The sequence below is a fragment of the Mastacembelus armatus genome, chromosome 2 (assembly GCF_900324485.2).
Source record: "Mastacembelus armatus chromosome 2, fMasArm1.2, whole genome shotgun sequence".
NCBI classification, from domain to species: Eukaryota; Metazoa; Chordata; class Actinopteri; order Synbranchiformes; family Mastacembelidae; genus Mastacembelus; species Mastacembelus armatus.
In genome coordinates, this window is record NC_046634.1 from 3,831,881 (window position 1) to 3,855,192 (window position 23,312).

The 23,312-nt window shown below is 40.6% G+C and overlaps 1 protein-coding gene across 1 annotated transcript in view; it reads right to left on the reverse strand.

Annotated features, from left to right (window-relative positions):
- The window catches only part of LOC113127494 (potassium voltage-gated channel subfamily H member 7-like), a 44,738-nt gene extending 27,495 nt beyond the window's left edge, over positions 1-17,243 (reverse strand). Inside the window, exons 1-2 of the mRNA XM_026302155.1 lie at positions 17,168-17,243; positions 16,076-16,306 (exon numbers count right to left, since the gene is read on the reverse strand). Coding sequence (XP_026157940.1) covers positions 16,076-16,306; positions 17,168-17,243 — 307 coding nt within the window. The remainder of the gene's footprint in view (positions 1-16,075; positions 16,307-17,167) is intronic.
- Between the last annotated feature and the right edge of the window lie 6,069 nt (positions 17,244-23,312).

Genomic DNA, 23,312 nt, shown 5'->3' on the forward strand with positions numbered 1-23,312 from the left:
GGTTAACAGAGAAGAAACAGAAGGCGCTCTATTTATACTTACTGTCTTGTCTTAGCTGCAGTACAAATTAAATATTACCACTCAGAAACAAAATAAAAAATAGCTGATAAAATATTTAAATCTTGCCTAAGTTATTTATTAAGCTGTGACATATCCAGTTATCAGCACTGAAAATATGAACAAGATTACTGGTATAGAAAATGAAATGTTTGGTGGGTTCTAAATCAAGAACTTGGACATCTTTGAAACATGGTCTCCCTCACATTAGGTTCTAAGTCCTGCTGTCACCAGTAGGCTATTTATAGATCACCTAGCAGGCACCCAGCCTCTAGTGCTGCTTTTCTCGGGGAGCACAGAGACATGGACACACTGCTGCATAAAAACACTCAAATGCCATTCTGACTCTCTTGAATATTTGTGTATTCTCTTTCTCTCTCTCTCTCTCACACACACACACACACACACACACACACACACACACACACACACACACACACACACACACACACACACACACACACAAACAAAATAACTGAGAAATTCCAGTGTTTGGTAATTTTCTCCTACTGTTTGCTACTGTGAAAATATATTAAAAAAACACTTCCTTTACTAGACTGGGGTTTGATTTATGTATTGGTGAGCCTGGATTCTGCTGGGCTAAGCAGTGCACTGGACCTAATAGTACATCAGTGTCACTGTGAGTGGACGGAGCCATTAATTTCAGTCTGAAGGGGCAGAGGGGACATACAGAATTGCACCTTTTTTGTTTTAGTGACAATATGCTAAAGAAGTTCATACTCCAAGTGGAGGGGTGTCCCTGCTTTAATGGTCTTTAAGAATGGTCTGAAAACACTGAAGCTAGAGGGAATACATGATTTGCAACGTACAATTCAGAATTCTTGTATTTCACTATAAAAGACCAATTATTTAAAAAGAACCCTTGAATTTAATTTCAGTGCTGACACCTTTGTCTGAAGACAATTTGTGGTTTACAAATCTGTTGCCTCAAGCACGAGGAGCAGCAATGAACCTGACGTTTTATTTGAAAACCTGACAATTCAATCTTTTTGAAAATTAAATTTATGATTATGATGTCTGTTTCCATGGAAACAAGTAAGGAAAGCAGTTTCAAGATGTTTCTTAATGAGATTATCTTTATTCTGCGGATGATAAAAGTCAGTTTATGAAACAAGTTAACAATAATGTTCTTTGCAGTGTATCCAACATCAGTTTCAACATCAAGGGCCATTTCCGCTGTAGCAATACTGAAGAAATTAGTTAAATGCTAAATTTATAATGACTGAATGTCTCCCTTGTGGTTCATTTTATTGTTGTTTGTGTCCAACACACGCCCATAAACTCACAAATACATGCTACTTAGTGCTTAAAGTAACCTCTGCATGCCTCCGGGGGACCACAACCCAGCCTTGTAAAGCAATCTGTGTGTGTGTGTGTGTGTGTGTGTGTGTGTGTGTATGTGTCTGTGAGCGTGCATAGGGGCATGCATGTGTGCACTCTAAAAATAAGCCACTTGGAATCCATAGACATTTATAATTTAAAGGAGCTAAGTATTATGTTCTTGAAAGCATATTGGTTGGACTTGTTTAGGCAATATAAGAATGGGAGGAGGCTCAGTGGTGATTTGTGTGTGTGTGGACGGTGAAAATGAGAGCGAGAGAGAGCGATGGGGATACTCATTCAAGCTGAAATACATACAGATGAGAACTACATTCCAAAATTGGCTGAAAATAATAATTTAATTAAACTATTAAGGGGAAGTATGCTGACACATTAATTATATTTTCCATTGACTGTTATTGATTGTTCATCGTTCATCGTAAGATTGTTCATCAATGTTTTGCTTATGCATATGTTACTTCTAACATGTCATCTCGTTGTTACATTGTGTCATATACTTGCAACAACGGCTAAATGCAAATAAATTTGAATTTCAAAGGAGAGCAAGGAAGGCAGAGAGAAGACCATTTGTGTCTCAACCATCTGGGGATGAGAAGGGACTGTGCTCTCTGGTGTACGTGTATAGTATGTTTGTCAATGTACTTGTACTGTACAAGACAGGGTATGCTCATTTCATCTTTAGTTACTCTGACTGAGATACATAAGTCTGTGATGAGGCACTGCGTATGTCTTACTCCCTGAGAAGTAAGATATCTTCTCAGGTTATCTACAAGAAGCCCACGTGGCATGTGGACAGATTAAACAGATCCCCAATGCTGCTGCTGTCAATGCAAATTTCTGCCTGTTTGCCTGTCAGCCTGCACATCCTGCTGCAGTGGAGGGTCAAAGACAGCGACACACACAATTACAGACGTGCACACGCATACAAACCGAAATAATGTTTCCATTTCTCACTTGCATAGTGACATATAGACAGACAGCCATGCACACGTGCACAGAAACACTAATGAGGTTCACAGATCTCAGCTGAGCACCCTGCAAAGCAGCACACAGCATCACAGACACTGGCTCACTAGCAGCCGCTCACGCGTGGCCTGCCGGCAGCATTAATTAGCTGAATGTTCTCTGTCCAACTAAATCTAATAAGCAGGCAATGGAGCTGGTTTACATGGATCAGTGTAATGAAAAAACACACCTTGGAAAGGCACTCAAACAACTCCAGTCAGAGCATCTCTGACCCGAATATTTATCCAGAGCTGCAGAGCAAAACATAGTTAAGTATTCTAATGTGATATATCAGGTGCTATCTTGTCTTCTTTAGAAACATGTTTAGAAGAAAAAAAAAAACCCTCTTCTGCCTTTAAAAGAAAAATAGAAAAAAGTATTCTCCCTCTCCGGCAGTCATGGATGGGTGAACAAAAACAGAATCACAACCTGTTCTTTTATGTTCTCTCATCCTCCGAGGTTGGTGGATGGAGGAAAGTGATGACTTGCCATTTGTGAGCAAGGCAAAGGACCTCAAATTATGGCAAGTACAAGTGATTAAATAAACAGAGAACGTCCACATAAACATCACAAAATCCAAAATGGATTTTAAAAATAACAATAGTAGGCCAATAAGTCTACTGTGCTGCCAGCGCACTGTTGCACTACCATGGTTTGTCAAAGTCAAGCCACAAATCTTAAGCCTGAGTGCAAATGTGGGTCTTATTGATTTAAACATTTTCCATTCGGCTTCATTTCCTCACTGACGCAGTGCAGCCTACCTGGATTAATAGGGCTACCTGGTAATCTGTTGCTACACAGATGGCTGGGCAGGATGACAGCACAATGTGGCACAGAATATGCCAAATCACAGTATGCTGAGAGGTACTTTAATGTTCTCAGGACAAAGCTGCATTGTTCAGAGGCTCTTCTGAAAACAGCATTTCTTTGGTACTGTAGGGATGTGGATTCAGTTCTCATAAGTCAAAAATGCAGGTCTGTGCACGCAAAGTCACCTCCATGCCAGGTGGTTTTGGACTGGATGTGTCTCCAATTAACTACTAGGATGACTGGTCCAACAAACGATATTAGTCATGGAATAAACACAAATTACATTTGCACACAGATGTATAAATGTGTCCACTCATCCAAAACGTACAGGGAAAAGGTTGTTATTCTGCATAACAAACACGGCACAATGAAGGTGACTTTTCATACATAAGACTGCGTGGTTTGGACTAACAGCTGCATCACTATTAGATCTGAGGACAAAGTTCAGATGAGGACATTCTTACCAACTGTTCCCACAGAGCTGTGCCTCCATTACACAGGGCTATCAAATACCCCCACCCCCAACACACACCCCAACTATGAAATCACCTCCCTGTTCACCTCAGTTCACTCAAACTGCCCATTCTTTCCTAGAATCACATTAATTACACTGTCAAGGTTATGTCACTTCACTCATTTTAAGCTTGAGGGCTCACAGCTTCTCTGTGACAAAGGTAATACACTCCCTTCAAATTTTCTATGGAGATGAGGTAGGAAGGAAAAAAAATCATACTTAATGTGCAAAGTTATACCAATTTTCACTTAGGGTATTAAGGTCCTCTCATCCTATATGTAGATGTATCTACATAGGGGGATGAATTTCAGGGGGTCTATTCTGTAATGTTAATGTTCTGTAAAAGTTACAACCTCATCATCACCACCACCACCACCACCACCATCAAGGTCAACATTGGCATAAAGCAGCACATTAGAAAATGCCCAAGCTAAGTAGCAAACAAGTGACAAACTGAACTTCCAGTAAAGGTGCGAAGTTACTTTCCACCACTAGCTTCCAGTTTTATGCGGTAAATCGAGCGCATAATACAGTTTTGGACTGAGGCGAGAGAACATTGTGGGTGACCTATTTCATGAGCTCTGCTCCATTATTTCATCACAGCAAAGTCATATTTACTGGTGTGCTATTTTGCACACTCAGACGAAATTTAAATTACTGAGCAAATAGGAGAGGTTAAATGTGCAAGTGTGTGAGTAGTGAGAGGAGTTCTAGTTTCAAGAAGGTGGAAATTTCATTAGATTCTATTTCCACTATCAATAATTAAGACAATGCAGTTCAGTGTGTGCTCATTAACTCTGGAGGGTAGCTAAAGTGCAGTACATCAATCAGTTAAAATTTATCTGGTAAAGTCTTTCCTTTCTCTGCATTACACCCACAAACACACAGACCACTTTAACATTTCCTGACTGGTTGTGTGTGACACTGATTGTGGGATGTGGAACTCTTGAGAGCCCTCATTTGTTAAAACCGCTACAAAGAGCAGTTAAAATTATTTTAAATTGCAGCTTGTTCTTTCTGCCCTGGCCTACTGCACATACTGTGTGTATGTTTGTATATAGTTAGGTGTGTATAATGTGAGTGATGTGAGTTGAGCCTACAGCAGCAGGAAGCTTTTGGTTTGGTGTCACACTGCTTGAGGGGTTAGAATGATGTTTCTTCCCTCTCTCTCCCACTCCCTCCCACTCTCAGCAGGGAGCCTCTTTAGCTTAGCAAGGCTAACTGTCATCAAATCAACTTCCCTCTGACCCTGCGTCCATGTGTCTCAGTCAGTCAATGCCGCACTGTTATTGTCTCCTCTATCACTTTCAGTTGAGAAGGAATTATAAAAATGCTGATTTAGCTCTAACAAGTCAGTGAATCAAGTGCTGAATCTTGGAAATGAGATGCAAACATTCACTTGTTTAAGATAAAAATCAACTTGTTTTAGGGACAGAAAATACACAGTAATTCCTGTGGCCTGGGGTTGCCAGGGTAAGCTGGAAAAGTAAAAAGTAAAATATTAGAATTGACTTTCTTTCAGAGGGAGGAAGGCTTATTAGTATTATTTTTATTATGATTATTTTTTTGGTCTACCATTGTAGGGACATGTGATCACTTCCTCCTCCCTGAGAGAAACATTTGGTTTTTATAAGAGCTGGCTCTCTAATCCAGGAGAGGCAGTGACACTTTTTTCCCTGAGGCCACAACATCATCAGTGGTGGGCTTGCAGTTCCAGACATTGTTCCATAACGAAAAGGTCACACGTCAAAATCATTGCAAGGCTAGTTTGTCCATCAACACACGTATCCAAAATGTTCACAGACAAGACACCAAACCTTCCAATACACTCCAAGGAGTTGGCTCTTTTATAACTTCTGTGCTCATTATGTTCCAGTAATGAATTATGGAAAATTAGTTTCAGGTAAAAAAAATCAATATTATTGGATCTCAAATCCCATGTGCCACTGTGCACGTTTCTTTCGTGAACTGATAGGACCTGTGGGTGTTGCACATTGACACAATGTAGCCTTCTGAGTATATGGAGGCAGCCGATATTGCCTTAACTAAGAGCTAGATAGACCAAATCAATGGCGAGACTGCGTGATGGGAAAAATCCAGGCATTTACTGTTCTTGTATTAGTCCATAATGACTTAAGAGGACTTGATGATGCTGGTAAGGAAGGTAAGGGGATAGTCTCCTAAACTGATTACACATTTGATTTAAGACTTTTGATGACAAGATATTTAAATGCCCTCAAATTCATGCAAACATCCAAAATCTTCAGAGATCTGATATCACTGGTTCATATGTTGACAAATGAATACAAACCGCATTAGAAACACATCTGAGAGCAGAATACAAATTATTTTCTCATCATTTATGTTGTCTGTGATTATGGTGTAATCGTTCATATCCTGGACTCACTCTCTTATTCTCTCTCTAATGTTTCTGTCCTCAATTATTTTGAGGCACCAAGACAGTTTGCATTAAATGTGACTGTTCATTAATATCCATTGCACTATTATATTTATAATTAGAGTCAGGATGAGGTGTTAATATAATGGCCTGATGCTGAAATCCCATTATGCCTGTAAAGTACCAGGGTTGACTTGCTGTGAGAAGATAATATAAGACCATAGAGCAAGCTTTCTGAAATTCATGGAATACAATAGGACACTGCAGCAAAACCAGGAATAATCTGTCTTTGTGCACCATGTGGTGTCACTGCAAAAGGTTATCTGGGAGATCATGGTGGGTGATGGAAGGCTCTGTAGACTCTGTCAAACAGCGAGCTGTGAAAAGCGTTATAAATCATTATAAATGTGGATAAAATGCACACTTGACAGATGGTGCAGCAAACAAGATACCACAAACTAAAGTGCACTGGATGTGTTTGAGCACTGGAGTTGATTTTCACAGAGCTGTCACTACTGGACGCAAATTTTTTTTTGTTTGCAAGGACTAGATGAAACAGTATAAAGTGTGCTTACTTTTCTGAGACTGAACTGGATATAGGCTGACAGGATGGCATTATAGGCAAAAGCTATTATCATACAACATCACTGGAACATACTGTAAGTGCTCCTGTAGCTGCTGAATTAAATTTAGTTAAAGAACACTATATATGCTTGACAGGCTCCAGTTCCTATCAGCCTCATCTTATCACTGCAATGCTGAATTACTTTTGTCAAATTGTCAAGGGACTAGAAATCTGTACCATGTGTTTGTTTCCCAACATCTGAAAAATGAGAAAAATACAAAAACAAAGTAAGTTGTGTCTCAGCTGGACACAATGCAGGAAAAAGACTCGACTAGACAAAGACAAACTCAAAGCCTTAGAGCAAAATTGGACTACTGTGGTACGATACCTTGATAATGTGTGGATGACAGGTTTTGTTGAGAGTATGACCAGCTGTGATGAAACAAGCCAGTGGCCATAGGCTGTCCCCTCTGACTCTACGGGCTTGCTGATTCAATCTCCATCAAAATGACTCTCAGAGTGCTGCCTCCTGCCTGGCATTTAGTGCATGCTGTCTAAAATGGGCCAATTCATGAACGCAGGCTTTCACCTAATGCAGCTGGTAGAAATAATATTAAGTCATCTGAATCATAGGACTGCAGCAGGGCCTGATATTGTCAGATATTGAACATTAAGATATTGTACTAACATCAACCTATAAATGACCCTACCAAGCATCAAGCTCGTCTGGACAAACTAAAGATGGTTAAAGAAAATGTTAGGAGATAAAATCCAGATTAAAAAAAAAAAAAAACATACACATGCTATTATTTTAATTCCACAAATAGTTATGGAAATGTACCAAATGTTAAACAACACCCACATGAATGAAAACAATCAAGCAAGCACATGAGCTGATGAATGAAAGAGGCCAACAGGAAAAAAAAAAGATGCTCATTCACAGATGTGCTTGTTGAATATCCAGTCTGTGAATTGGATAAAAGCAGGGATTATCGTATGGAATCATGAGTGGTTGATTGGGGACGGGTTTAAGTTAATGTGTTTATCAATAAACCTTTTAAACAAACTCGTGATTCTATAATGCCAGGATTTATAAACATGAAAAAAAAAAAGCTAAAATCTGGGAAAATAATCTTTCTTGCTCACATTTATCTTTTACATCTCAAATCCCAGCCTGATGAATCCCATCTCACTGTCTGGTGCACAGCTGTAGGAGATGGCTGTGGGAAGGAGCCCCTCAATAAGGCAAGAATGAGAAAAGACAAGTGGGAGGGTAAGCAGCAGAGTGAGGTGTTTGAGCCAGAGGGGGAGGAGGCTATCAGGCTGTTTACTGGCTGTTTGTGGTAAAATCATCACATAATGGCATTGTGTGTGGGCTTAATTCACAGATCCAACATTAGTGGCCTACATTTATTCACTGGCATATCACCTGCCAACCACGAAATATATTTTGTTATTACAAGCTGAGGTTTAACTGGTGTAGGCAATCATAAAACACCTTATATGAAACAGTGATATGCTCAATTTATATGTCCTCTCACTAGCATCCTCTACACCTGCCGATTCATTTTTTAAACTTTTTGCCCATTTTGATGTGCATGAACACTCCAAGAAAAAGCCTGAGATATCAAAGCGATCCCCTGGCTGAAACAGCTGTTTACAATTAAAATTCCAATACTTGGATAGGCATCAATAAAATAAAATAGTGGAATTTATAGTTATTAGACATCATTGTAAGGAATTAATTTTTCATGTGAAGGACCTCCTTACAAATTTAATACAAAGAGGTGAGATGGAGCAGCAGAAAATCATGTGGTGATGTAGAGGGCTACAGCCTCATTCTGCATCACACCATGTGAGATCCTGCTGTTCCTACTACGAGCCTGTGAAGCTATGCCTCTATACCAGCATCGCAAAGTCAAATTCCTCTGTGTTTGGTGCACATGGCAAAAGAACTGACTCAGATACTGCTTTTGATGGCAATAGCAGGATTGTGGGACTGGGTCCCAGTAGTCTGCTCTGTTCTCCAGCATTTAGCCCCATAGGCAGACATGCCAGAATGAATCTGAGTGTTGCAAAGACAAATCATGGCTCTTTCAATGGTTGCCAGGACAACACTATGCTGTGCTGCACAGAGAGACTTTTTATAGGGAGTGGAACGTGAGGGTGCAGCAGACAGGAGGAAATTCATCTGAATAGCTCTGTATGAGGTTAAACTGAGGTATGTTAACTTAACTGGAAAAGTACACCAGGGGCATGTGTCTACTTGACAGCCCTCCAGTGTGTCTGCTTGAAGTCATTTAAGTTTATAATAGCAATAAGCATGGACAGCCAGCTTTTCTTGTAAATGACCAATCTGTAATTGTGGAGCCTTTCCTTGCTGACAGCCTGGGGAAGCCACTGAAGAGACTCATTATAAATGAGATCCAGTGTGAGGCAATCGAAGCCTTTGCTACACCACAAATCTGTCCATGTCCTTTTTGATTAAGAGTGGGGGGCTTGCTCATTACACTGCTTTCTCTCTGGCTTACGAGAACTGATGAGAGAGAGCTGGACAACCAAAGTCTTTCACCATTTGTCAAGTTTATTTCATCCTTCTAAGTGTAGTCTATGTTAGTCTATTCAATATCGAGTCTTTTTAGTGTAGCTGATTGAGAGTAATTTTACATAGACATGAAGAAATAACACCCCCTGCAGAGAGTCAGACAGACAGTGTTGAGACTGGATTGAAGCAGCACTCAAGCTGCTGGAAGCTGGTGTTTCTGCAATGGAGGCAGTCATCTGATATTCAGCTGTACCTGAATTCATTTACTCTCTCATCTGCTCACTCACTTCATCCCTCACAGACACACACGTCACACTTAGTTCAGGTTGAACGCTCCTTCCTACATTCCCAAACTCCCTCTGTCTCATTTATGTGCCTAATTTTGTCTTTGTGTTGCCCCCTCTCTCCCCCGCTGCATCTGTTTTCTCCTTTCTTTCACTTTCTCTGCATATCCCTCTCTGTTGCCCATTCTGTCTCCATTCACACATATGTCTTGCACAGATACAAGCTGGTCACTTTATGCTCTAAAACACAGCTGAACCTGAGAATCTGAGAGAGACTGCAGGCAAAACAGAATAAGAGCTTATCTTGTTTGCACAGTGGTGGATCTACAAGAATTGGTTTTACAGAGGAAGGTTTCCATTTCAGAGTCACACCATCGAGCCCAGGCAGCTTCAGGGAAATAACCACAGTCATATCATCAGTCACCATGTCCAGCTTGCTCTGAGCACTACTGACTAATTACTTGTTATTTTTAAGAACTAATTATACAGTTGCATCTGCAGCATCCACACTACAACAATAATCACCAAACAGACATTTCAAAGTAGTAAATCTATTATGTTATATTTCTAAATGTTATGCCCAATATCTACATTTTTCTGAGGGGGTAACACTAGTACACAGTGTAAGCTTAAGGCAAGGCAACAAAGCAGAACATTTTACTGAGAAAGTAAATGACATGGTCAAATTCAAATGAGAGCTCAAACAATGATTTAGGTTTAGGTCTCTTTTGGCTCCTGTAGCAGTCTCTCAGTCAGGACCAGATGCAAAAAAAAGATATATGAGTCAGGACAGGGTTATTAAATGTCACAGTGCAGCAACAAAGTATGTAATGAAAGCCTAATCTATACTTAGAAGTGTTTCCACAATATGCACAGTCACTGTAGACTTATGAGCATCACTGCAGAAATTTCACATGGTGCATTAATACTCACAATGAAATATAATCACGCCACTTTCTACACTGCTTGCAGATGACTGGAGCTATTATGACGTGAGGGGAACCCTACTGTACCATACTCTCACAAACAAACACATGGATGCACACACAGTGACATAAACGTTTAGCAGTCCAAATAGGCTGTTCACTAGTGTGTTTGTGCCAGCTGGACAATTCACCTTGCAGAAGTGGTTTATAGCAACATGAAAGATCTACAGTATCTTTTACTAAGCCAGTATAACATAAGTGCCAGAATCAAGTTAAACAAAGCGAACGTTTCTGAATATTCATGGTGAAGTAAACATCTGTGTTTGTGATGTATCTGATGTGTAGTTCTCATAACTTTAAAATTTACTGCAGACAAATCTTTCTTTGACTGAACAAACAAATCAGAATGGTGTTAATATCATGCGACAACTCTAAAGTGCAAACTTAGACTAAACTAGTGCAGCTATGTCCTGTACACATGTGTCGTCAGTCAAATGCTATTTGAATTTTCAGTCTGAAAAACTGGCTCATTAAAATTAGACCGTGACTGTGGAGAAGCTGGGGTCAGTCAAGCTAAGTAGGAATGCAAACTAGTCGCCTTTTAAGTTAATGAGGGACTGTTTCTTTGGAATGGTAATGTGTAAATGCATAACATGATCTATAATGATTTTACGGTAGTTTTAAACTCTGAGAAAGACGGGTCCAGCATCTTATGAACATAAAGATCACTGCAGAGGGAGATGAAAATATCATTTTTTAAAAAACGAACTACCTAAAAATGTTCAATAATTTCCATTGCAACAGGAAGTTCCTGCATTGGTATGAAACATTTTGAAAGGCAAGGGAAAAACTAATCTCAGTGAGCATCACTGAAGCACAACCAACTTTAATCTCTATTTATAGCATGACATTTTCAGTCTCATTTGCTATTTGCAAGTGAGCATTTTTACCACATACTGAGCTTGATACAGCAAGGAATCTGCTCCTTGGTATAGAAAGAAAGGAACTTGTGATTATTCTATCTAAATTGCCGAATGGAGAGGGAGATAGAGCAGGTGTTGCTGTGTGGTTACAACTGTTTATTTTTATGCAGTGATTTCTGAAGCTGTCATTAAGATAAGCAGTTGTAAATGCTTAATCTCTAACTTGCGCACTTTATTTGCAGTGCTGAATGCATTCATTAACCAATAAATGGCTGCAGTAGCGTTAGTGGTAACTAGTGACTCCAGTGACTTATTCAGGGTGGAAGAAACAGATGGCCTTTTAAAATGAGGGCTTGTGCTTTTTGTCAGCTATTGCTTTACTTTTTGCATTTGGTTTTATATAATGATGGATCACCTTATTTTGTAAATCAGATTTCTCACTATTTTGTTTTTACTTACACAAGTTCGGGTTTGTTTTTTCTTCCCAGTGGTTACAAATAAAAAGATTAAAATGCATAAATATCCAGGATGATGACAGCAGAAATGTGTCACTCCACATGCTGACTGGGTTGAGTAGTAGAGGTAATATACTCTAGGTTAATTATTAAATACATAAATGGCACATCTCATGTTCCATACACTGCATTAGTAGTTTATTAGGCATACCTACAGTACTGCAGCTAAAAATAATGCAGTCTAATCCCACAATCCTGCAACAAATCCTCCTTCATGAAGGTGATAATGTTCCGTTTTCATTAAAACTATTTCAGAGAGATGATATTGTCATAATTTTGGAAGAGGTGTTTTATGCTGCTGTTGAACTGTACTGTATTACACTGGTAGGTGTTTCTTTTATTTCACATCATATATGTTGTAAGGCTAGGCTAAGTAATGCCTTAGAAACCGCCAACATTTCAGCCTTGAACTACTGAAGTGCAAAATGACTTACAAAATTAGAATGCCACATATCACATCTGTCAACACAACACAGTGGTGTTGAAGATGACACAGTAGCAGTGTGGGACAATGCTTTGGGAAAATATGTGAAATCATGGGGGGTGGCCCTTAACAAAAATCAAAATGACACAAAAGGCAAAATCTGTGAATATCTCTTCTGTCCTGAGTTTAAGTGACAGCTCTTGTAGCAAGTGCAGTGAACTGCTGAGCATGAGGTACACAGAGGTTTACATTAAACATGGTTCACATTGCCATCTTAATGACAGCTAGTTCACGTATATAGGTCATAAAGATATATTCACCATGCATCAAAAAGACTAAATGAGTCAGCAAAAGCACAAATCATAAAGCACTAAGAATGTGCCAGAGATTGTTCTGACGAGCAGAATCATCTTCATGGCCAGAGAAAAAGTGGGAGATGCTTCTATCTAGCACCTGGGTTACAGGATTAAAAAAGAGATTGCCTTGCAGAAATCTCAGTGGCCCACCATGAGAGGAGACGTCACATTGCTACAATGACATTTCCCTGGAATTCCAGTACTGGAGACAATATAGATAAGGGCTGATAACCGTGTGTGTGTGTGTGTCTGTGTGTGTGTGTGTGTGTGTGTGAGAGAGAGAGAGAAATAAGGAGAAGGACAGATGAAGTTACATCTAAAATGAAATTATTTCTTAAATGATTGTAACCTAAAATATTAATTTTTATTTTTTCACGTTTATACATCACGGCTTCTTGCACTTGGTTTTGATTCGTACATCATCACTGATGTATTGTTCCAAAGCTCACTACTATGCATGTCAGAAACGTTTGTCAATAAAATTATTCAATTCAATTTCTCACTGGATTGAGTGTACTGTAGATTGATAGGCCATAATAATTATGAATTTAAAATCAAATTAAGTTAAGGGGTCTGAATACTTTCAGTAGCTACTGTACACTTTATTATCACTAGATTACATGATTACAAACAATGGAAAGCTAAAATGATGTCAAATGATGGGCTACATGATGATAATTGTACAGCCATATTTGCTTCTTGCAAAAAGGTCATTAAAAAAAAACAGCTTGCCTAGTTGAAGGTATATGACCTTCCCTGGAGAAGCTGTGAGTCAGGTGAGAGGAAAACACCGAGGTAATTAGAGGACTAGGATACAAAATGGTAATGAGGCCTCTTCCCCCAGCAGAGTCCAGAAGTCAGAAGGCTTTGAACTCTTTTTACCCAAGTCTCCTGAGGGCCAGCCAGTAGAGGGAGGCTGTTTGGCTATCATCGATTTCCCTTCTCCAAAGCACCAGTTTTGAAGATCAATGCAACATGAAGGTATTTGTGTCCTCATTAATGCTGTTTGCGCAGCAGATCGATGCAGACTGAACCCCTAGATTACCTTGGCAGACAATACACCAACCATCATGGCCTGTTATGGTCAAGTCTGAAATACCTCACGAATATTACAGTATAAAATGACTCCACTGGGAGTGAATGTCCTGCACTGAAAACATCCTTTAACTAAAAGCAACTAAATATTAGCAGCAAAATGCAGTGAAAAGTGAGGACTCATTCTGAAGCTTAGTGGCCTGATCCTCTAAAGTTGTTTTGGGGTAATGTATCTTACAGCCTTCAAAACCTTCTTTGGTTAATTAGTTCACCAAACATTCCCAGAAGGTTTGGTGATACTGTGGTTTGACAATACTGTCCACTAAGGACAGTGCTCAGTAATGGTTTCTATAGGCTCATTTTCAATCTCCATAAGAGAATGTGCCTCTAAAGTGCTTGTAAGAAACTGCTCCTCTGCAAGCAACATTTTAATGAGATCATAATCTACAACACAACTCCCATATGTAGAGGAGTATAAACACGTCCAATTGTACAAAATGGAGTTCATTTACATTTCCAGGTGTGAAATTTCTAGCACGTCCGGTCACAGGGCAGGTTATCATTACCAGCATTGGAAACCACAGGGAAAATAATATTTATGATACTGACTGTGCTTCTTGTTTGCTGCCAATAGAGTTTTTCAGGTCTGCCTAAGTTCAGTAAGACAAATTAAAACCAAGGCTACAAGTTGCATATTGACAGTCTTAAGCATAGTCTAAAACACACACTCCACACACTCATCTCTACTCCTCCTTTTCCCACAAGCATTTTTCTGTAACTTTATCTCTCTCTTTCAACCTCTGACCCCACACATCTATGTCTCCAAGGATACTATCATTTGTAACTGTTCTGTAAACTGTCTTCAACCTAATCTGTGTCACCTCTCTCCCTCCGGATTTTCTATCGTGCACAAGTATGAATTACACACACGTAGTCAATCTTTAAAGACATCATCACTGATCCAGAGCTCCTATCACACACTGAATGTCAAAATAAATCCCCCAGACAACATCTTCTGTCATTATTCAGATTTGTGTGTTTGTAGGCAGAGATAATTTTTTCAGATTGGAAATGTTATGTTTCACTTGTGGCACTTGTGGGCTAGCAGTTGAAAACTAGGGTGCTTTGCTCAGGGTTGATGGTTTTATTTGATTTAAATGCCATAACACACACCTGCATTTGTTTTCATTTCTTATAGGGACTTCACATTAACTTACATTCATTCCCTTGAGACTTACTAACCTTAATCATAACCAGTACTTGCGTAACCTTAAGTCAGTTACATGGTGAGGATCAATATCTCGTCAAAAATCAACTACAAAACAACATTATGGCAAGATATTTCTATTATGGTCTTGTGCACCAGATAAGCAAACAAAAGAGCTCCCCACACAGGTCTTTTAAACCTATGGACCTTAATTTCTGCCATGGTGAAACGTTACCAGTCCCTAAACATTATGCAAAGAGAACTAATCATCTGAATACATGTCATTGTCATAGAGGTCACCACACAAACTCTCTCTAAACCTGTACAGTTGACGTGACTGGTTTAAACTTACACTCTGAAGCTTACCTTGTGTCTCAGTTGTCATTCCAAGTCCTGGTCTGCATGCAGTATTCATAAGCAGTACAAGCATAAGCAGTATATGCATGCCAGTAGGATATCCAAACTATGGAAAAGCTGTACTGTTACAGTCAGTCACAGACAGCTGTTAGGTCGGATTTAACAGTACGCTAAAATGCTCACGTGATAAAATGTAAATTAGCTGAATAAATGCTGAGTGAACTGTTATACTGTACAGCAACTATTCTATTTTTTGGTTTGGAGATTATGCGAATAGAAACAGAAAAACCACACGCTTCACTACCTTTGCATTAGTCTTCAGGGAAGTGAGCTACATCTTTCCCAGGCTGCCCTATCCAGCAGAGGCTAATGAACATCTCTCCCAGCCACCCATCGCCTGCATCACCAAAACTGGACTTCACAGCAAAGGAAACCTTCACAGCTGCTCTCCCCCCCTCAGGGGTCTAAATGGGTTCACTCAGTGATTTACTGCTGCAAAATGCTCCAGATAAAGCCAACAGAGAACTAAAAATTGCCACTGTGTACTTAAGAATGCTATCAGACATTATTCTGCATCTACATATCTTGCGTGAACTTTTCAGCACACAGCACACAGGTTATTATAAATCTAATGATGAAAAAGAGTCCAAAGAATGATGAATACTTTTAGAAAGCAATAGTAATAGGGTTGAGCAGTAGGGTGTTCTGAAGTGGGACTACTGCAACAGTGTGACAACGTGCTGTGCATGCCACGTGGGCCCCCATAAACAATACACAGTCTGCAGTACTCACCATCCTTACGATGGTAGGTGATCTCCACCTTGCGCTCCTCTGAGCCCAGCAGGGCCTGGGCCACCTGGGCCACTGCATGCCGGCTGGTGAACTGGCCGTGCAGGAAGTCACAGGTGCATGGCTTCTGCATGACATCCGGCCTGGAGAAGCCTGTCATCTCGCAGAAGCCATCATTACAGTAGATAATAGCGCAGTTCTGCACCCGGGCATTGGCTATGATGAATTTCTTGTCTGTGAAGGCAAAGAGGAGAGATTGGGAGAAGGACAGTGTTAGTTAGTTTATGAGCAGAATTCAGCATAAAGAAGATCAGTTTACTGTAGTGAATCACTTGTTAATGCAGATATGGATGAATGAATTATGATAGAATATGAAAAGAATATGAAATACAGTTAGGCAGGGGTAATGGTTTTACATGGGATTATTCTCTGTTACATCCCTTAATAAAGGTGCTCAACTCTTCTATGGAATAAAAAATGAAACTTCATAAGCAGTAAATAAATGATGCGATCAGGAAAGCTCAATTATTGCACTTTCGAATGTGCTTTTAATGTTTCCCATTTGATTCATAATAACATAATGTGAAGAAAGGTGGCTTTTCCAGATTCATGGCACAACTGATTTTTTTTTTCAATAGGCCTCCAGCATGGTGTGTAGCAACACAGAACTGCAAATAATCTATGAAAATATAACTAGAGGTTTGAAGAAGGGCAATCAAGCGTTTGTAAGATATGATCAGAAAACAATGAAATCCTTTCATCCTCTTCTCTAACATGCACCTTTTGAAACTACAGCTTTGATTGGAGCAGGAGAGTACAGGAGAACCTCCAGCACTAGAGGGCTATAAAAACAAACCAGGTGTTTGTAAGGCTATAGCACTTCCATGGACCTCTGACTTATATTTGACCAAAATCAGTGAAAACTAGAATAAATCAATTGAAGCCTAACAGCATCACAAGCCGTGTTGTAATAAAAGAAGGCCTATTAGGCGACTTCCTCGTCACTGAATAATTGTTCTCAGGATGCAGCAGGACCGACACAAAGGCAGGCAGCACAACACAACGCACCCACACAGCCCTGGACATGGTACTCACTTTGCCCTTCGAATTTTCGAATAATTACTCCCAAAAATGTGTTTTGTGGCGCAACATGACCTCTCCGGACAGGCATGATTCCCCTCCAAAAATAATGATCATACGAAATCTTTGGCTGTCCAAGTAAGAGCAAGCCGGTCCCCTAAAACGGCTTCCGTCAAGTTCTAGTGGGTGACAACCGAAGCCAGAGGGGCTCCCCGTTTTCTTTGTCACCAGTCAGTCATCCTCGTAAGAAAATCTCCCCCTCTGCTTTGTTTCCCCGAGCCCCCGTGTTTCCCTTATTTCAACTCCGACGCGTCCCCGGTTGAGCGCATCGCAGAGGCTTCCCTGCGCTCCTCGCCGATGTGAAGCTGGAAAGAAAGGAGTCGGTAAACCGCAGTTTCACCAACATTTCACCGCCGCTCCTAGAAAGCACTGTGCGCGTTTGTGTCGGCGCGTGCGTGTATGTACGTGCGTGTGCATGTGTCTATTGTTGTGAAGGGAAGACTGATGGTGCGTGAGGCCAATGGCTGAGAGGCTGACAGCGCGGACAGGCGCAGCACAGACACTGCGAAGGGAAAACCCACATGGATGCGTAGACAAAGCGGCAGACGGAGAGATAGTAGAGCAGGACCGGCTGGTAGCTGGTTATTGTAACGCGTTACTGCGAAGTTACATCACTACTCCTTGTATTGTTTCACAGCCAGCAGCCGAAACGGTTTCCCTGCAGCCTTAATTATCACGCGTAAGTGGAATTATTAAAATAGTTACCACCATCCATTCATTGCTGAGCTGTGTCACAAGTAGTAAGTTAATGAGTAGGCTACTATAGCTCATATTTAACTGAAGTGCGTGAAAAACGCGACTTCGAGCGGAATTACTCACGTTACTTCAATGTATGATGCGAACGCAGCTGCCTGATTTTACACAAAAGGACAGCAGATAACGACGAGCAGTAATAAAACGGAAATCTTGGCACAAATGAGTGATTAGTTTGGGCACACCTGTGACTTTTTCTGGGTCAGGAGCGTGCAAAAAAAGTGATGACGTCAGAGCAGCGCACGCAGGGCTCGTGTTTCTCGTCATCCGGAGCCCCCTGCACCCGCAGTCGTGCTTTCAGCTGCTTCTGCAGCTTCGACTTTCCGCTTTACTTTCCGCATGCTGTGTGCGTGAGACGTGGCAGGGCGACGCAGCCACAGACTCCTGCTGCTGCTGAAACTGCACCGGGAGGCGCTGACCATGGTGCTGCCGAGGCATTTCACTTTTCCTCCCACTGGTGCAATTTAGGCATTTTGTAAGCGGCTTACAGTGAGTGAAAGGCCTTGTCGCCCTGCCCAAGCCCACTTCAGCAGCACAGAGGACGTCCTGTAAACCAGTGCACTGAACGTGCCATTCATTCTTTATTGTAACAGGGTGTTCTGACTCAAATTCACCTGTTCTCAGGTAGATAAGAGAGGCTCAGTCATGGTTGTCTTGTGTTTGGAGGGTGAGAGAGAAGGCCTCCTGTTTTAATAGCGACTACAGTCTTTCTTGTTATTTTCCCCCTGTGGCTTGAATCCCAACTATTACAAAGATTCTATTGCCTGCTTTAGAGTAGTGCACATTCTCGTACAGACATCCATTTCCTCACCACATATAGCACTCTAATGATATTTGAACCTTAAGAACAACTTCATCCACAGCACAAGTCTCTTTTCCCTTTTTATTTCCCCCTCTCTCTACTGTACCTCTGTCACACAGCAGGCATGACTCACTGACTCACAGCCGTGAAACAGGAAAGGGCAGACCTGCCCTTAGTCATATTCACATTATAGAGAGTGACAACATTATTTGTTTTTTTAGTTTATAATATGCTGACTGAATGGACAGCTGGTTGAGAAAACGGTCTCTGTACGGTGGACAGCTACTTGGGCGTGTGTAAATGAATCATCTGTGTACTGTTGGAGCTGTAATTTTTTTTTCAACAGTTTACAATTGGAAAAGTTTCTATTCTACAGTTACCTCCTAATGATTACCTTTGAAAACTCGACCTTTAACAGGTAAAGAGGCAAAGAGCAGGTTTTCTGTTTCTAAGTTCCTGGAAACAATCCAGAGTGCTCTTGTCTTCTGTTTCCATGTGCTCCTTGAATATCTCTGACCAGATGCTACTTGGCAAAGAAGGTCAGTGGTTTGTGGGAAATGATAGCTATAAATAAATAAAACTGTATTTACTTTCCATTTATCTGGCTCATCACTTATCAGTTTATGGCCTTTATGAGACTGCATCCTATCAGCCAGGTTTCTGAGTGACGGCAATCTGAGAAAATTAAGGTCAGTCCCTAAGATGCTGCTAAAGGCATAATGAATAATTAAACTGAAATTAAACATTGCAGGTGGGACGTACAGTAGGTGTTAGTTGTAACACACTAGGGAATTCTAAAGAAAAGCTTAAGGTTTGAGAATATTTCAGATCAGATACAGTGTTTGCTGTGTTATGAGCTCAGCATTCTTCAGGTGCCATCATTTCCAACATACTGAAATACTATCTGTCAGGAGTGTATGAATTTATGCTGTAAATAAGTTCTCCACAGTAACAAAGCTTCATGTATGGACACTGAATGTGAGTGACATTCAAATAAGAATTAACTGCGGAAAAGTCTTTACAAGCCTCAGTCAGTTCTAATAGCTGCGCTACCTTATTACTTTCTATTCTCTACTATAAATATAACACAAACATCTATAGCATATTTACTTTGCCCTACAAGCTCATTTATTTTTTGATTTCTTGAGACCAGGAAAAAAAACATACTTAAGTTTGTCTGGCGCAAAAACCTTGTGCGAGCAAGGATGGATGTTCCTCTCTTACTTTTGGTAGGGCATGCCTAAGTTGAAAAAGGATTGTGCTGAAATAGCTACTTTATAATTGGAGATGAGTAAGCAGGTGAATGATTACAGCTTTGCCCTGTGGGATCATCACCATTATTATGATGTATTGGAGAAAGTAAAGTGATTATTACTATAAAGTGTAACCTTGCCCTGGGCCCTGCTAATTAGACTAATATCAAACACTGTGAGCTCGTGACAGTCTGTCACTGTTGTAACAAGGAAGTCTGGGTTTAGCTTTGCACATGCTAGAGTGATACTAGTGAATAGTGTGCCTGTGTTCTAGCCACTCTGACAGCAAGCATCCATCCTGCTAAACTGTCCTGGAGCAAGAGCAAACACTGAATTCCCACATTCTCTTGAGACGTTCAGCCAAATGAGAACTTCCCTCTTCGATCAGCAGAATAACACATCATTCCCCATTCTTCTGTGAGAGCTTAATCATTTAAAACTGGCTTTGTCGAGCAGAATTTAGGAATACTGTCGACTGCCAAATAGCCCCCATCCACCATTTTTGACACTGCGTTGAAAGGTAAGGGCCTACAAGGGGTTTATTCTCCCTCTTTTGTGGGTATAAGAAAGCTAACATGGTTAATTACATGGGCTGCCAACAAACCAGCAGTGATTTCCCTTGGTGGTTGTAAAGGATCTCTATTACTATGAGGCATTTTCTCTGACCTGAGCCCATGAGAGAAGCTCTGTGTACTGTACCTTGTGCAGAAGTCATTAAATAAACCCAGTGCAGCCTAATCCACTCAACATCAGCTCATTCATGTCTACAGAGGGGAACGAATAGTATGTTTAAGTGTATTTTTATGTATCCTGGCTGTATCTGGAGCATTTGGATATTTCTCTACTGCATTGTTGACTAAGAAAATCTTTTTAAAATGAGGTTCTGCAGGTTTCACAAGTCTAGAGTCAGAACACATAAATCACACATTATTGGTGTTTGCATACATTTATCACAGCATGAATAACATTCTGCAAAATGTATGGTGGCTTTAAATAAAATTTGCTATGCTACCATGCTGATGTTTAGCAGGTATAATGTTTACTATGCTTGCCATGCTAATGATTTGCAAATTTGTACTTTCCACAAGGTGCAAATGCACCAACTGAAAACACTTAATATGAAAAGTTAAGCAAGAGACAATTCATCCTGAACATATATATCTATACATAAGTATGTGATGCCAATCCATCCAACAGCTACCAAGAAAGTTCACATAGAAGCAATAATGTCGACCAACAATAAGTAACCAACTGACCCATGCAGCTAACATGGCTAAATAAGATGAATATGATGGTGCTACAGATAATATAGCAGTGGTCATGAAATTAAACTGGCGAGGACGATGACAGTGATTAAAGTGATAATGATGGTAAGGACAATCACTATGACAGTGGCGTTGAGCTTGACAATGATTTATCTTGATGGTGATAATGAATGTGGTAATGATGATGCTAAATCAGTAGCATCAGCAAGGGTATACCCACACCAGTCCTATCAGTATGTTCATGTGTGAGAAAATAAATTCCTCTCAATGTTAATCTTCCAACTGGCAGAGGCCTTTAGCCTCCTTGTCGCTGCCACTGGGGCTGGTAGTGTTTTTGAATGGAGAATATCCTCCTATAAGCCTGGCTCTATCAGCCGGGTCGGTCCATTCATTTTTAGCTTAATCTGTTCAGTATGTGGAGCAATTTAGATTGGGCAACCAGGCCTTGGCCCCTAATCCACACATCAATCTGAGGCAAATGGGTGCCTACACCCAGGAATGACCCTGTGGGTCTGACTATTCTGTCACAGTTTATTTCTGCCTGTTCTTGTTTTTTTTCTTTTATTGGCCCTCGATATCCACTCTGGCTCAAAGCCAGGAAATGCCAATAGGACAAGGTTGACTGACAGAAATATCACAGACATATGAACAGACAACATAAAACATAACAGAAAAGAAAAAGAAAGAAACTGAGGAAGACCTAGTTTAAGTAAACACAGAATACAAGAAGATACTGTGTATTTTATTGCTGGCATTGCAGCCACTACCCCACCTTTTCCCTAGAGTTTTTCCCCAGCTGGCCCTTTTACAGATAAATGTCTCACCTTTCCTCATCTGCTGTCCTGCTATCTTTTGGGAACTGTGCAGCCCAGCGGTTCATGGGAAATAAGTGCCAGGCACACGGTGTTGGCATGTCAATGATAACCCACGTGTCACTTCAAGATACAGCTGGCGGCCCTTCGTAAACCCATGGCTTTGTCTTCTGTCAGTGTCACCATCACAGCTAAACGCCTGTGACTGCACAGTTCATCGCCAAAGAGAAGTGTCATCCCAGAGATGTATCACCCTGCACATGTTCCCATCTCTTTGCTAGTCCACCCGAGGTGCTAAAGTGGAATGACTGACTCAGGAGTGAGTGTGCGTATCTGTTTGTGTGTATATGTGGCTAGGGCCCTCTTATATATTTTTTTGCTACTGCACCTCAGACTTCCAAAGCCCACACTGATTCACACCGACTTTGGTGATTCCCCAGCCTTTTCTCAAGCACCACCATAAGGACATTTGCTTGGATTGAAATATCTCAAGAGCTGCTTCAGGGATTGGAATGAAGCTCACGGTGAACCATCATATCTTTGTTGACTTACATGCTTTTCATACAGTAGGCCTATCATTATCAGGCCAAAATGTTAACTGTCCCAAAAACAAACAACAAAATAATTGCAAAACTGCCATTCTCACTGGCCACAGCTGTACTTTATATTTACTATACTAATATGCTAAACAAAGATCATAAACCAAGATAGGGTTGCTTTTACACATGCCAGGCCAGGTCCCATATCAGTGTCTTGTGCCAGTTCCTATCACTAAACCCATGAGCATAACACTCAGTCCTGTTTCTGCATTTAGCATTAATTTGCCCTGTAATGACTCCTGCTAAGAGACCGCAATGAAATTCTTTGTCACTTGAATTTACAGCTGTGGTGCCAAGCTCCTTGCTCTCGCTCCTCGTCACGCACAGCTCATCTTGTAAACACATGTAACCACCTGAGATCTGCACTACTCATACACCTATGTGTGTAATTAAATGAATCTGTGATTGCCATTACACATTGTGACAATTGCATCTATTTATGACAGCAGCTGGATGTTACCCAGGAATCACAAACAAGTCACATGAATCATCTTCTGGCAACAATGATGAGTTGGCGCTTGGATCTAAGGAATAATATTGGAACAAGGCCTCATAAAAAATATCACTAAATTGGCAGCAGAACTACTTGGGACAACATTAACATTTAAATATAGCC